Source organism: Labrus mixtus, chromosome 7 (assembly GCF_963584025.1).
Source record: "Labrus mixtus chromosome 7, fLabMix1.1, whole genome shotgun sequence".
NCBI classification, from domain to species: domain Eukaryota; kingdom Metazoa; phylum Chordata; class Actinopteri; order Labriformes; family Labridae; genus Labrus; species Labrus mixtus.
The window spans coordinates 10049209-10064729 of NC_083618.1; the positions used below are offsets into that span (position 1 = coordinate 10049209).

General features: G+C 40.6%; 1 protein-coding gene across 3 annotated transcripts; it reads right to left on the reverse strand.

Moving 5' to 3' along the window:
* Window positions 1-174: 174 nt before the first annotated feature.
* LOC132977835 (transmembrane protein 198-like) lies at window positions 175-13686 on the reverse strand. 3 transcript variants are annotated; one of them, XM_061042721.1, is made up of 5 exons: window positions 13194-13686; window positions 2655-2896; window positions 1977-2552; window positions 1512-1589; window positions 175-1321 (listed from the first exon to the last, which is right to left on the reverse strand). In XM_061042721.1, the coding sequence occupies exons 2-5, from the start codon at window positions 2806-2808 to the stop codon at window positions 1269-1271; spliced, it is 861 nt and encodes a 286-aa protein (XP_060898704.1). In that variant the 5' UTR covers window positions 2809-2896; window positions 13194-13686; the 3' UTR covers window positions 175-1268. The 3 variants fall into 3 exon arrangements, with proteins under 3 accessions (XP_060898704.1, XP_060898703.1, XP_060898702.1); XM_061042720.1 differs by having other exon boundaries at window positions 1500-1589; XM_061042719.1 differs by having other exon boundaries at window positions 1441-1589; window positions 13194-13684.
* Between the last annotated feature and the right edge of the window lie 1835 nt (window positions 13687-15521).

Consider the following 15521-nt stretch of genomic DNA (forward strand, 5'->3'; position numbering starts at 1 on the left):
ACTGAGTCGCCTGCAACACAAAAAACCTTGGAAGCACCATGGCAACCTAAACCACTCGCTGAGTAGGAAATCCTTCCTATGTCCTCGGAAATCTGATGAGTAATTCAGCCAGTGTTGCTAAGAGCTCACAGAAACAATGGTGTAATTTATTCAACTCGACCAAGGACTAGAAACTGTTTTTTTTTTTTATCAAACACTTTTATTTATTCCTATTTGAAATTTCTATCAACAGGTATGTACAAATTCAGGTAACAAAGCACATTGTCCCTGCAAATAAAAACAACATAAAGGGGGTAATTATTTAAAAATCTACAAATTAACAACAGGCGTGCTTTTTTTGTCCTTTTTTTCAACATTACCATGTTCTGTACTTTGTTCATTGTATAAATTAAATAATAAAAGTTTACTCCACAAGCATACACAAGTCTTCACCATGTTCTGACAAAACAAAAACACAAAAAAAGGTCACAGAATTAAGAGTGCTGCTGGAAAAGATCCCGCTAAAAGCTCTGGCTAAGAGCTTTTAAACAACAACTGTATAATGACTGTATCATGTAATTTTTGCCTCACTTTCATTCTTCCATGTTTCCATCTACATGTCATATTTTACTCTCACACTACACTCCCATCTAAAAAAAAAAATAATTAATCAAAAAATTAAAGTAATTTTAACACAACTTTCACAAAATTCTACAACCACACATTTGAACCGTTCTCGTGTCGTCATAACACAACACTTCATGGCAATGACTAACTTTTTAAGTACAGTACATTTCAAACAAATTGCTTTGTCACATTCACAACCAAAACAGTAACACACTCACTCTTGAGGCTCGTACTTGCTTTTTATGTATTTCATACATAATGAGAGGAAATCAAGGACCCTACAATGTATATCAACTTTTTTTAAGTATTTCTCTGAGAAACAGGGGGGGGGGGTTGTAGTGGTTATGGCTTACACCAAAAAGGGGCTTCACAAGTCTTACTTCTAAATAGACAGTATTCTCTTCCACTGAACACAGGCATACACACGTCCTTGCTTTAGCTCATTTCGAAGGCAGATTAAAACCCTTCACTGAGGGTCACAGTTTATTTGTTCTACTCTACTTCAGGAAGACACAGCCGGAGAACCAGAGAAGCACCAAACAGTCCCTTCTAGTCCTTGTTAAACTCAGATCCTGATGACCGGGGTTGTAGCAGTGAGGGGTGCTGTGGACCCGGTCTCAAAGTCCAGGTCGATCATGGTGTGGTTGGCAGTTCCCAGGCTGCTAAGGGAAGTGCCGGTGCCCATCTGTCTGTCCCGCAGACTTTGCAGGTAGCTCTGAGAACAAAAAACAGAAGGAGAGATGAGTGAGGTACACAAAAAGTGATGACATGTTTTTTTTGTTTTTTTTAAATGGCATCAGTTTTATAGCACACGCCATGTTGGGAGACACTGACCGGTGCCAGTAGATCCCCAGCGTAACGTTTCACTGGGGTGGGTTTACGGCGGTACATGCCTTCCTGCCCACCTGCCTGCTGTCGCTTCTTGGCGTCCTTCTCTCGTATCCGCATCAGCTGGACTCTCTTCTGTCTCCGACTGATCACAACTATGAGAAGGGGGGATTTAAGGGCAACTTTTAAGATGACTCAATAATAAAACACAATCCAGGATTTCTGTAAGGATTACAGAGTTGAAAAAAAGGAATATGATATTTATTCCAAATATTATTTGCTAGCAGATTTATAAGGAACTTAAAACTTTAGAAAACATTTAAAGCATTTAATGTTTTTGCAGAAAGAAATCTGTTCCTACTATGTACATTTTAGTGATCAATCGTGTGCTAACATAGCAGTTGTTTTTACACATTAACCTTACAGTGAACTTTTCTATTAGAGGGGTTAACTGCTTTTGAACTAAGAATTACCTTTTGACTTATTCTGATTTGTAACCCTACAGAGTTAACAGACAAAGTGTCATGATATTTCCTCCTCACCCTCAGTGTGCGAGAAGCTGTCATCTGTAAGTTTCCATTGGACCAGAACTCCTATAAGGCTGAGGGCGGGCCAGATGCCCAGAATGACCCAGCTGTACCAGCAGAGAGGGGGTCCGGGTGTGAGTCTCAGGCAGTCATACACATGTGTACCCAAAGCCAGCATCTCCACAAAATAATCAGCGCACACTGTCATGATGGCTGCCCCGAACACAGCAGTGGACAGCATGGTGAAGAGCTTCTGCCACTGCAGCGTCAGCACAGCAAACAACATGCCTGTTCCCAAGAGAGTACCCAGTGGGACCCAGACTGTGGTAGGAGTGTAGAACTGGTGAGTGACCAGCAGGGCGGACAGAGCCAAGAGGAGGCCCAGCAGCAAGCCGGTCATGAAGAGGCCGACGCTTCTTACCAGCATGGTGACCAGGCCGCACAGCAGGCCTATACCTAGTCCAATACCTGCGCTGGCCTCTACACTCAGCTGAGTGTCCAGCACATGCTCCTTGTGACAGAGCAAGAAGATGATGACTGAGCCGAACATCAGACCCGACAGGAACATGACAGCCTTGAAACAGCGGTAACCTGAAAGAAGGAAAAACAGATGATAATAATTAGAAATCAGTGGTCTGATGTTATGCAAAGCTTTATGTTTCAGTTTTCTCATTGTCAAAGTCTGGGCCTCACCAAAGAAGCAGTAGATGATGCCAAACAGGCAACACATGGAGCAGATGACAGCGGGGATGACATCATACTTCCTTTCTATCTCCAAACTGCACACGTCAACTTCAGACAAACCTTCCCCGGCCCCTTCAGAGCTCAGCCCGGTGGGATCTGCCATTCTCGATGAATGTGGGAGGCTGAAGTTCAGGACAAGTTTAGGAACTTCTTGTGGCTCTATCTTAAGTCCATTTGAAAAGATTTGGCAGCTGCAAAAGAAAAAAACATTGTAATGCAAAAGATGAGCGAGGCTTTTAAAAATCCCATATCTGTGAATAGAGAAATCCACGAACTCCATTGTTAATTGTTAAGTGAGAAATCTTAAGGTCAACTGTGACTTCATGTCTGCGTTGTGTGTGCAGCTGTCGCAGATTCAACACAGCGTGCAATACAGCTAAGCGCAATCCTGTGTGCCCTGGCACGCAGCTCATTTACTCATTACAGTCCATGAGCCAGGATAACTCATGAATACTGACTGAGTGGTTTGTGGTCTAACAGATGTAATTAACTTTCCTTGATCATTTTTACCCAGTTAACATAACTACTTGTAATGTTCCTTCAAGTATTAAACAGGAAAACTTAAGTTCCTGTAAGTTTGTTACTGTGCTTCATGTTAAATGAGCTGTTTTTAATTGAGAACATTTTCACAACATATTAGAATCTACTCAATTGATCACTTTGTTAAGAGTACAAGCAGACATGGTCACTTTCTCCCTATAACTTTGAAAACTTGATTTACCTTTTAAAGCTCTGTGCGTACATTTAAAGCTTTTCAAATGTTGTATCTAGCCTAGACAGAGGAACAATATGCCCAATTCATAAAGAAACACATAATCCCTTGATTTATGTGAAGACAAAGATCAGATGAGAAAAGACTGTCAGTGCATAGCAGGTATATATCTACCCATTTGCATCACTGAACTTACATTTCACCTCCACCTACTTCCCAGACTAGTACTCGACATGATATTTAAGCCAGCAGGCCTGTGGAGATCCTCAGAGTGCTGTAGCAGGATAAAGGATCATGGGTGGACTGCTCTCTCTCTGAGGCTGCTGGCAGGCCTCCTGCATGATCTCACCACAGCTGAGATCCGATTACAGCAAACTCACGTTTTCTACTTGAACAAACAGTTGGGAACAGTCGGCCCTGCCTTTACTCTGTGCTTTTTTTCCCCAGATCTTTCTCTTTCCACTCCGTCTATCTCCTCCTTCACCTGGAACTTTCCTTCAGTCTAATTTCTCTCTTACACTGGAAGGAGCCTCATATGTTTGGCATTTCTCTCAGACTCAGGGCTCTGTCATTTTGTGTCTCCTGCCTATGAATGACTTTACATGGAAAAAATGAGAACTTGTTGGAACATTTTCTTTTCTTCTTTAGTCACTAGCAGTTCTCCAGTACCTTCATATCTGTCTGTCTCTATTTCTGTTTTACATCAGTAAAAACTGCTATTTCTTATTTTTTTTAAGACAGCCTTTAGGAAAGTCTCCAATAAGTGTATGGTTCCAGTTGAAGTTTGAAGGCTCTGTGTTGCTGTAGTGTACATTATTTTAAGCATTAGAATTTTTATGAGAAGCATTTAATACTGAAATTTAGATAAAATGTACAATGTGACTTTATATGGTTGAAGGTATCTGGTTCAAATAGCCTATAATACATGTATACAAATTTGGATAACTGTCCATTATTATGTTTTAACACTGAAGCAAATGTAAAATGGTTGCCTATAAAACAACCATCCTAATACAGCTAAAGTAAGGGTATGAAAAAGTACCTAAACTTAATAAGATAAGATAATCCTTTATTGATCCCCAGTGGGGAAATTCAAGTGCTGCAGCAGTAAAAGACAACAGGAAGAACATGCATATGAGTATTAATCAAATTAGAATTAATAAATCAAAATAAAGATACTACGTATTTACAACTATTATAAGCAAGATGTCTGTCAGTGATTTAGAAAACAGACTTCAGGACCCACTGCTGTTTTACAGCAGTACAACAGTAACTGTACAGCTGTTGTACACTTAATGTGAGGTAAACTAACTTATTAATCATTTTTTAAAAAGGAGACTTGATTTAATAACTAAACCTTTCTAACCAAATGGGTATTTCATATGAGCACCAACCAATTTCTAAACTTAAAAACAAACACTACCGTGGGATATTATATCTACACAGTGGGTCTGGGCTGAGTGATGGCTCATTGGTTTCCTCTGTAGCCTTGAGGTAACCAGAATCTCATTTAGACTGGCTGACAGAGGGTTTTTTGTGTATTGTTGTCTGTATCTCACTATCTGTAAGGGTTATGACTTCAGACACAGGCAACAATTTCTTAGGGATGCAAATAGAAGTGTTTTAGATCTGTTTTATAAAGAGATCCAGCAACAGGCCGACAAGAAGCCCCACCATTACGAGTGATTTGCTTTCTACGCTTAAACAAACAACGCTCACACGCCGCTTACCCAGTTTGTGACACCGGGGGGAGGAATAATAGCACCACATAGCCACCTTCAACAGATTGTGAAGAAGGGGTGAATGCATTTGTTTTTAATGTTCTTAGACTGGCTACTCTTGCCCAATAATCCAGGACTCCAGGCTGCTTGTGACACAGAAACAGGGGTTAGAAAATGGACTGACACAGACACACACAGGAACCTCATTGTTTTGGTCTAGAGATTGTCTTGCTCTTTGATCTTTTAACTTTGTCTGCCCCTCCATGTTGGTTAGAGGTTACAATGTTGAACTGTTCCGAAAAAGAACGAACAGACTTTGCTAGATAGAGTTTACTCCTAAATTGAAGTGTACTAGTTAAACTGTCATTGATTGAGCCAATGGTTTGCCTTGAAGAATTCTGCCTGAGCTGGTCTCAGCTGGTCAGCTTGGATATGAAACCCTTTCTCCTTGCTCAGAGACCATCTACTGCTCTTCTTATGTCATACAGTTGTTGTTTTTTCAAGATTTTGTTTTGTGCCTTTAATTGAGAGATAGGATAGAGTCAGAAATCAGGGAGAGAGAGAGTGGGGAATGACATGCGGGAAAGGAGCCACAGGTTGGATTCGAACCCGGGCTGCCCGCATGGAAGACGATAGCCTCCATACATGGGGAGCGCACACAAACCACTGCGCCACCAGTGCCCCAGTTGTTGTTTTTTTTACACAAACTTGACTCTGTCTTTGCAAATCGATGCCATTTGAATTAAAGGGCGGCCTACTTTAAGCTCACATAGTTCTTCTTAAGTTTAAGCAACATTGATGCACTCTGGCTCAAATTGAAGTTTTGTCGTAAAATGAACTTAGTGCTAGTTGGTCCCCCCTTCGTTGGGATTGTGTATTTGTTGAGGAGCAGAGGGTGCTGAAGCTAAGCTTTCCTTTATCAGGAAATCTTCCTCTAAAATCTTGGATAAAAGTTTTATTATAGAGTATCAAACATGCGTCCTGTTTCCTTACAATGCAAATGCAGTAAGTTATTGTGTTTTAAAGTGAATCTGCACTGGGAGCATTGTGGATATGGGACATATGAGACAAATCTCGACAACGGCAAAGATGTTGTGAGAATCCAAAGTACCATGTCAACTGGCAAGGTCCAATATTTACTCTAGTCTGACTTCTTTCTCAGTCACTCTCTCTTTTTCTCTTCTTCATCTGTTACCATCCTTTTCCATCAGCCATTGTGTCAAAGAGTACAGACGGTCTAACAAGCTGCCAAAGAAAGCTGGTGAGTTAACTAGTGTCGTAAAGCTGTATGCACATCTCAAGAGAGAACTGCGGTACACTGCCCAAGTGCTGTAAACCAGGTGCTAAGTGGAAATGGTAGAGACGCCATTCTCCCTGTTGAAAGTTAGTTTTAACATTAGATCAACCTTGATATAACTATTTTACTATTTTAGGACGGAAAAATTACATATTGTTGCTTTAATCTTCGAAAGGGCCAGAAAAAAATGGATGTGCATATACAGCTCTGTACAAAACTAGTAGATACAATAGTCAATGTAATACATCATATATGCTAGTCAGAATAGAAGTCCTGCCTTTCCATGTTAACGGCTATTTTAAATCCAACTGGTAAAACATTTTTATTTGGTTTGCCAGTAGGGCTATTACTGTGAGTATGAACTACTTCATATTCAACCACCATTTTAACTGATTTAACTCTAAACACACGCCCATTTACACTCCCATATCTTTGTAAATCTGCCTCATGTTTCCCCTTAAAGGGTCTCAATGGTGTCCTATGTCCAGCAGGCTTGGAAGTCCTCGCTGCTGTGGGAGAATAGAGCCATTATGAGGCAAGACAAAGACTCTGAGGCCCTTGCTGTGACCTCTAGTGGCACTCAGAGGAAACGATGCTAACAGAACAGGAGACCACAGAGAGAAGGCTGAGAGCACCAAGGAAACTGGTAGATCCCAGAGTGTTTGCTTTTAGATGGGTGCCAAGTATTTGCCTTCAGGGCTCTGGTGAGTGATGGAGGGAGGGGTCCAAACTGGACCCAGGGCAGTTTATCTTAGTGACTGGACTTCGGGAGGCCCCAAAAGATCCCCAAAAGTTACCCTCCTAGCTGAAATTCTACCAGCTAAGTTTGCCTGGCAACTAAATCGACAACACTAAAGGAATGCAGCCATGCTAGCAGCCCTGTATGCTAATGCAAGTAATATCTTACCAACTTGGGCCTTTTTGTGTGCTACAATTAGCTTATAGGTTCTCAAAGCACTATGTCAAACAGAAATGAGATCTATTAAAGTATTTTAGACTGGACCAAAGTCTAGGACTGGCCAGCCGCTTTATGCACAGAGGCTGAAGTTTAGTAACGATTATTTATGGCAAGAGTGTCAAACACCCTTAATTTGTACTTGAGAAGAAAGCACACATAATGGCTTCCAGAAGTATCACTTAAATTACTGAAGAGTTACAGTTTGAGAATGTGTATTAACAGAATGTGTATTAACAAACAATAAGGATCAGCTGCAAATGACCTTTTGGAATATCATGTTGCCCTTGGAAGAAAAACTTACCAAAGAGTTTACTCCCACTGAATAAACACAGGGGGGTTGAATGATGCAGATTTGAGTTCTCAGCTGCTGAGAAACAGGCCGGGCCGACTATGAGTTCCCCAAATAGCTAATTTGGGTGTGTTTGAAGAAGGGGTGGCCGTGTGTGATCACAGCCAGGAACTCTACGTTCTCGTCCGACTTGACGACCAGGGACAGCTGAGAGCCTGAAAACCTGCAGTGTTAAAATGACTTGGTGGTCTGACGACTTCAATTGGAAGACTCTTTCAAGAATGAGGGATGCACTGTGCCCTGCGCTTTGCAGTCAAAAATCATATCATCTACCTTCAGCCAAACACCCAGATCATCTGAAAGACTGATCAAGCTCAGACAAGACAAGGAGTTACATAAAGAGTGCCCATATTGAACTAAGGATAAAACAGAATCTACATGGATAAATGCATGCTTATTATTACAACAACATCTGCTTTCAGGTTCTCAGGATTATATTGAGCAAGACATCATATAGGCTGCTATTGAGTATCCTGCCCCTCCGTAACAGGAAGGGGAAGCTTATGACCAGATGAGGAAGTGGAACATCAGGTTTCAGCAGGAACTGGCCCTTGTGTTTGCAGACACAGACACAAAGATCATGAACACTTCAGCTCAACAACTACAACACTTCTTTGTAGAGAAATACAATTTCGATAATCAGGGCAGACACAAATAATGAGATTAACGATTTATCCGATTGCTAGTTCTGATAACGATGATTTTACGGTATGAATAGTTTCTACTAGTCCCTCCTCTTGAAATGTCTCTTTAACATGTCTTACAAACCGCATGTCACTAATCTTTCCCAGAGATGCATAAGATTTCCACACTGACAACATTTTCTATCACATTTGACCAGGAGAGCAAATCAGTTTTTAAAAAACGTCTTCTCTGAATCAGATGTTAGGCATACTAGCTTGCCAGCTTAAAATGTATACGACACAACTGATAAACATCGGTTACCGACATCAATGCAGGCCACATTATTTGCAAATGGGTCGATGTCTGTCAACAGGGCAGATATCGACTAATACTGTGATGTTGATCAGTGCATCCCTACTCATTTATCAACTGACAATCTGGGTCTGGAAAACATAAAGCAGCTAGCTAGAACTCTGTGCTGCTCAATAAAAATCAGCAGGGTCAATAACACCCACTGAGAAATCTGGACAGCCAAGGATACAGACGGAATAGAAGCCTTGAAATGTGATGGAAATCATCTTGTATTGCGTCTGAATTGCAACTTATTCCACATATAACACAGCACACTGTGTCACAAAGTGCCTCTGTGTGATTAAAAATGTTTACAATGTATTTTTTTACTGATGCTATATTGCTGTTTTGAATCTTATCCATTCGATCTTGGTCTGATAAAACTCAAAACACGATGAGTCACTGATTCGACTAATTCATTTTACACCGACAAGTCAAACCCTGTCAGTGCATCACATCTTTACTATGAGGTACACACGCTGTTACTGTAGTTAGGCAGAAGCTGCCAGATCTGAACTCTTTTCAGACCTTTTTATCCAGATGTATCTTTCTTTACTCAGCCCTTCTTGCATTTTAAAAACTAATCTCATACACAAAAAGACAGAGGATATTCAAAGTGACACATGGGATTCATTTGCATGCACAATACTCACATGGCCATGTGTGCCTGGCAACTTTCTAGCACGTGGCTTGCATTCATGACTCGTATAAACAGCTTTCAACACAGCGTTTAGGTATTACATCACTAAATTGCCATTTCAGGGTCGCATGTGATCAGAAACATCAACAGGGCTTCTTTTTCTCCTGAGCAGATTGAGATGTCACTAACTATCATTTTGTTATTCTTATTCAGGTTGACTCTCTTTTAAGCTGTCTTCTTCTTTCTAACACCCGTTTACCCAAAACCAGCTCTGTCAGATGAAGTATTGTTCTAAACACAACCAACCCTCGATAAAATCCAAATCAATAATGTTTTGAGTATGCAATGGATCGTACTTAAACCAAATATTTTTCTGCACATCTTTTGCCTATAGTAGCAGACTTGATTCATCAAACCAACTTTATTTTTCACAGAGCACAATCTGGATTGTCCTTAAGATAAGGTCACCACCTGAGTTTATAAATGTCACATTATTTTTGCAATACTTTTCTGAACTTAATAGCTTTTTTGTAATTGGCAGCTGTTCAAGTGAATATTTCAGTTAAAATTCAGAGCCACAAAAACCTAAACTAAATACTTTCCAAGCACCAATTAAAGATAATCTAAAGCAATGCAATGACTTAGTTAATACTTTTAAAAAGCCAACCAATTGCCATCATCACAGACCCTATTCACTTTATGATATTTAATTAGTAGCATCCTATACTTTGGTCCTCATAATCCCTCAAGCTCATTACTGCCTGACTTAAGTGTAAACAATAGAGGCCTTTTAACTAAAGCCTGCAGAAAGCTACTTATACTATGGCATGAAAAGATCAGAAAAACTATGTGAACCACTTTGAAGAGTGTCACATGTTGATGGTGCATAATGTACATCCGTACACACATGGTCATTAACATGATTAAAATCCATGCTAAGGACTTCAATCCATGCTGCAGTAAGTTAAAGCTGTGATCCAGCAGCAAAGGAAGGAGTTTACAGTGTGTGCAGCAAGCAAGGAGGGGCACTCCCACAACGCTCTATTAGGGGTTTGTGGTAGAGAGCAGCTTTTTGTAGGTTCAGTGGTGGAGTCTCTATGTGCATATGTCAGTGAGAACATGATAGTGTAGCAGTGGATGAGATAATAATGCTGCTGATGAACACTATGGTGCAGCGAACTCAAAAGTAAGCGCCCATCAGGCTGAAGTGTCCTTGAGAAGATACTCATGCTCAAACAGTCACAGGGCGGTGCTGACCTCTGTATCAAATGTTCAACATGGTGTAGTACCATATATTACAACTTTTTTAAGCTCCCGTCAAATGATTGAACAAGTAAAGGAATTGCTGAGGCAGACTACCAGGGTATAATCAAATAGGCCTGTGATGGAATTGGGATAATTCTCAGATAGAACTGCTTTAGCAGCAAAGGGGGAGTTAAAGCACGATGGTGGTTCAGACCTCCGTGCAGTGCCTATATACTGTATGTCTGCTGCTCTGTCATTTAAAGCAGCCATTTAACCCTCTTTGTCAAATTCCAGTCGACAATAAATGTACCTCCTAGAGCGATCTCACAATCCTAAAATATCATGCTTGGGCTTCCTTTGCTAAGCCAACTCAAAGCTGCTCTCATGTCTCAACTATAACCAGTGTTTAAGTTCTATAAGTAGCATTTGGGTGGATGTTTGAAAATGACTGGTATCAGTTTTTATGTGTTTTCCATATGACAATGGGGCTTCTCTTGCATAAACTACGGTTGGCACTATACCATGTTAGTTTTCCTTTTTGCATTGGACGAGGAAAGCAATTGTACCAATGTCTGGTTCATTTTGAAAAAAGTATGCAATTAATTACCCTTAAACAACAACAACAACCTCAAAATGTAAGGCATCACATCAGGCCCCATTTGATTGGTCTTTTTAGGATTTTCTCCCTTACTTTCAAAGGTTCTTTAAGGTGCCTTGTAAGACTGCTCCACTTCGCCGCATTCATGAAGAAAAAAGATATTAGAACTTAGTCCTCATAATCCACGTGTCCAGAAAATACTTTTAGTGATTATATTCACCCAATGCAAGTTTTTCCTAGAAAAGTATAAAGTCACCACTGGTATCGAGCACAGTAGTCTCCTTAAATAAAAAAAATAACCTCAGCTCTGAGTCTTGCACAGATTACAACAGCAGATATCCTCCTTAACACAGCGCTTATTCATAACGAAGAACCAAGAGACACTCGTCAGTGTAGAGATTTGTGCCATGTGCTGTGCATATGGACAGATGCAGCAGGCCTGAGCATGTGGCCTGACATGGTTGGACTACTTACTCAACAATTAGGAAGTCTTCTGTGGTAAACTCATCTTAATGACCAGAACACGCCAGGGTCACCGTGAAACTGCATTTGTGGGAACTTCAATTGTCCATAACTGTATACAGCCCAACGAGAACAATTGACAACAGAGGAGAAGCTTAGTAACCTGATTCTCATTGGTTCCAAGTGAATACTGATAATAATGTACTATACTGTACAGCTGAAAGTAAAACGTATAAATCGTCAAATGTCTTTGTGTTTAAGACAGCTTTAGCGCAATACATTTGTTTATTAAAGTAAACTATTAAGTAAGACTTCCCCTTTAGAATTTTTTTTTAAAACAAGGGTAAGTAACTGATAGCCAGCCAATAGTTTACTTGAATAACCTCTTGCCTACGGCTAGTAAGTTTGTCAAACTGTTCAATTCAAAAGTCTTTTATCTTTGAAGACAAGTAAGCCTAGTGTTAGTATTATAACACAGAGAGACAAATATTAGACCCTTGTGTTCACGCTAATTAAAAGGTACCAGCAAAACAACATGTGCAGTCTAACTTTCATCACCCTCTGCTCTTCATGCCTTCCTGCTCTCTTCCCCCCCCCCCCCCCCCCCCCAAAGCAGGGGGGGCTTCCTCTCTGCCTTTTCAAAGGGGCAAAACCATCTGGTGCAGTCTGACAGAGTATAGGTCAAGTAGATGGGGGGGGGGGGGGGGGGGGGGGGGGGGGGTTGAGGGGATGTAACTACAGAGTGAACCCTTCTAAGTCAGGACCTGTAGGCTGTCATCACACTGCCCAGAGAACCGAGACGTATCCCCAACTTGGTTCATGCAGGGCTGTTTCCACGCTGCATGGCTACCAGATGGACATGGAAAAAATGCTTTAAAAAAATATTTAAATTAACTTCTACTATACTAACCTACTATAGATGGTAATGAAGAATTCAGAAAATGGACTTCTGTTCAACAAAGCGGTCACATTTGACAGCCATGTAGTTAACATCACATGAAACAGGATTTAAATTAAAGACATTGCATAGATTATTTGTTGTTTTTGTGAAGGACTGTGGTAATACCACATCCCAGTAGCACAACTTCTGCAGACCTAAGCAAAAAGCCTGGAGACATACACCAGAATCAGAGAAATGTTTGGTTCAGTGCACACAAATAAAGACACTATTATACTGAATCATTTTGTCTTTGTCCTAAAAGGCTGAAGGAGGACTTAAAGTGTTTTTCTCCAGTGTCAAATGATTTAAATGGGATGAAGCCATGGAAGTAGACTTGGTTGCTACGTGTTACTACAAACATTTCAGCTCTTAATACAGGCACTGATCAGTCAGGATCTGAGGATTAATCGCACAGATATAATCAGTCAAAGTCGGCAATCATGTATTCAACTACTGTAAACATGATAAACGTGAAGGAACTCCAATGGTCACTGGCAGAGAATAACAGTCACACAACTGCACTGGGAAAAGTAGTCAAGTGATGTAAACTTGTAGGCCTATATAGCCCATAAAGTTATTTTAAAAACTTACCGATTAGCCTGTGTTTTCGGCAGCTGTATGTTAACTTGACAATCGGCTCTGTCAAACAGGAAAAACACCCCACCACCATTCACAGGCACAAAAGCGGCGCTAGGGTACCAGGGAAAACCGGTTTCTCCCAACTTCTCCCCTTTGAAACGTAAAGGCTAAACTAAACTACGAATACAAAACAAAAAAAGGTCATAGTTCTGCTCCTAACCATGTCTAAGCTAGCAAGCTGACGGACTACAGATGTGAGGAGATAGTTTCCATTCTCCGTGTCCCCACTTTACTTTGTTTTACCCTGCAAGTTTCTCGTCTGTGACTCCACTCCGAAAAACTCCACCTCCCTCGGAAAATCTTAACACACCTCCCCTCTCTCTTTCTCTGCTCTGAAGTAAATGGTACTTTAAAATACAAAAGGAGGAAAAGTGTTTCCCTCTCTCCCTCTGAGGCAATCCTCTCTTTATCTCCATCCAGGAGAGTCGGCAGTTAGACCGTTGGAAAGGACCGGGGGGGGGAGGGGGGCTGGGGGGGGGGGGGGGGGGGGGGGTATGGGGGCACCCTCTGTTTATCACTGTACAATGAATACAAGACATTTACATTCAGTATTCATTCCTTTTATTGGGCGTCCTGTACATTTTTTTTTTTCAATCCATTGGATTTTTTTTTTTTACATTTCTGCAGATTATTTCCTGTATTTCAGTTTTTTTTTAAATTCTCTTTATCCTTTTCTATTCATCCAGTTAATCTCTGATGTGGGAATTTTGAAAAAAATGCCTGGTCAAGAGTCTTACAGCAGATAACACAGGGTAACACAGAACCCTGTGCCTTGTGCTGAGGGACAGAGCTACAGCTGTGAGTGCTAAAACTGTTGAAGCACCTCGTTCTCACAACAGGGAGGGAAGGTCTTGTTTCTATGTTTATAAAGTGTGTACCAGGGACAGGGCCTTTTTGATTTAAAGCCACAACACCCATAGTTTAACAACTACCTTAATAAGTACCTACAGGGTTTCACAGTCTGCATTTACATTTGGAGATCATTTTATGATCTGTTCAGTCAGGTTTGATTAGACTAAGAAGTTAATTTAGATTTAAGACTAAACGTGGTTTATTTAAATGGTATTACGTTATTCTATAAACACATCTCACAAAGGTCTGAAACTAAACTTTAAAAATCCTTAAGGAAAATCTAGAACCAGATTACTTCAAATGTCATTACAGTTTGGACGCAGATGGCCTAGCGGATAGGTTGTGTCCATTGTACAGAGGCTATAGTCGTCCAAGCAGGCAGACTGACCTGTGGCTTCTTTCATGCATCTCATTCCCCACTCTCTCTCCCAGGCGTTCTACTCTATCCACTGTCCTATCACATAAAGGCATACAAGAATAAACCCAAAAAAGTATTATTACAATATCATTATGGAGCCAACACTAGATTGCTTCAAAATAGGAAATAAAAAGACTTGGTTTAAAACACTTGTCTTAGTAGTCCACAAATACACAAAAGCAAATGAAGGAAGGAGTAAAGGCTGTCTTGGGCTTCAGATACATTTTTTTGTGAACCAAAAGGTGAGCTACAGTACAAAGCATTAAAAAATTTTTTTGTTGTTTTTTACCCCTGAACTGAACACATTAGTCTATTTTACTAAGAATGTTCCTAAGCATTAGACTGTGACCTAAGGTAACCTAGAGCCAGAGAAACCTGGATTAAACTATTAATGTGGATAACCAGTGGAATTAGTTCTGTTCATGGCTGATTTTCTGTGAGGTTTGAAAGTCATTTCAACTGATAAAAAATGCAACATGCAAAGTAGTTTTTCTCTGGATTTTTCAAATGTAATGGCAGATCTTAATTTTTACTAACGAACATGCGGTTTTTATTTTCTGAAAGTTTGTAATTTTTAAATGATGGTGTAAGGCATTTGTTCCAAACAATGCAATACAGCCTCCAAGTGTTTGCTTTCAAGTTCTGGTTGCAAAACAATGAGTCATCACTGTATATTTAAGACACTGTCAACGCCTGCAGTAAACTGATGCATGGAGACATGAGGCTTTTCTCTCTATAGACAAAGTGACAGACCTTTAACCTTCCAGATTTATTCACTACACTAACCCAACACTGTGCTCACATGCTTAACCCACAGCATTATCTGTGGACTGTCGTGTCCGCTGCTCTCTCTGCAAGAAGGGGGCTGAGCAGATGCTGTGACAGGAAGTAACTAACATGGTCCAGATGTAAGGACAAGAGACCACCCCCGACACAGCATGGTCGACTATAGGCAGTGGAGGCAGGCATAAATAGGATCCCTGTGTGGAACAATGCTCAATCAGAAGAAA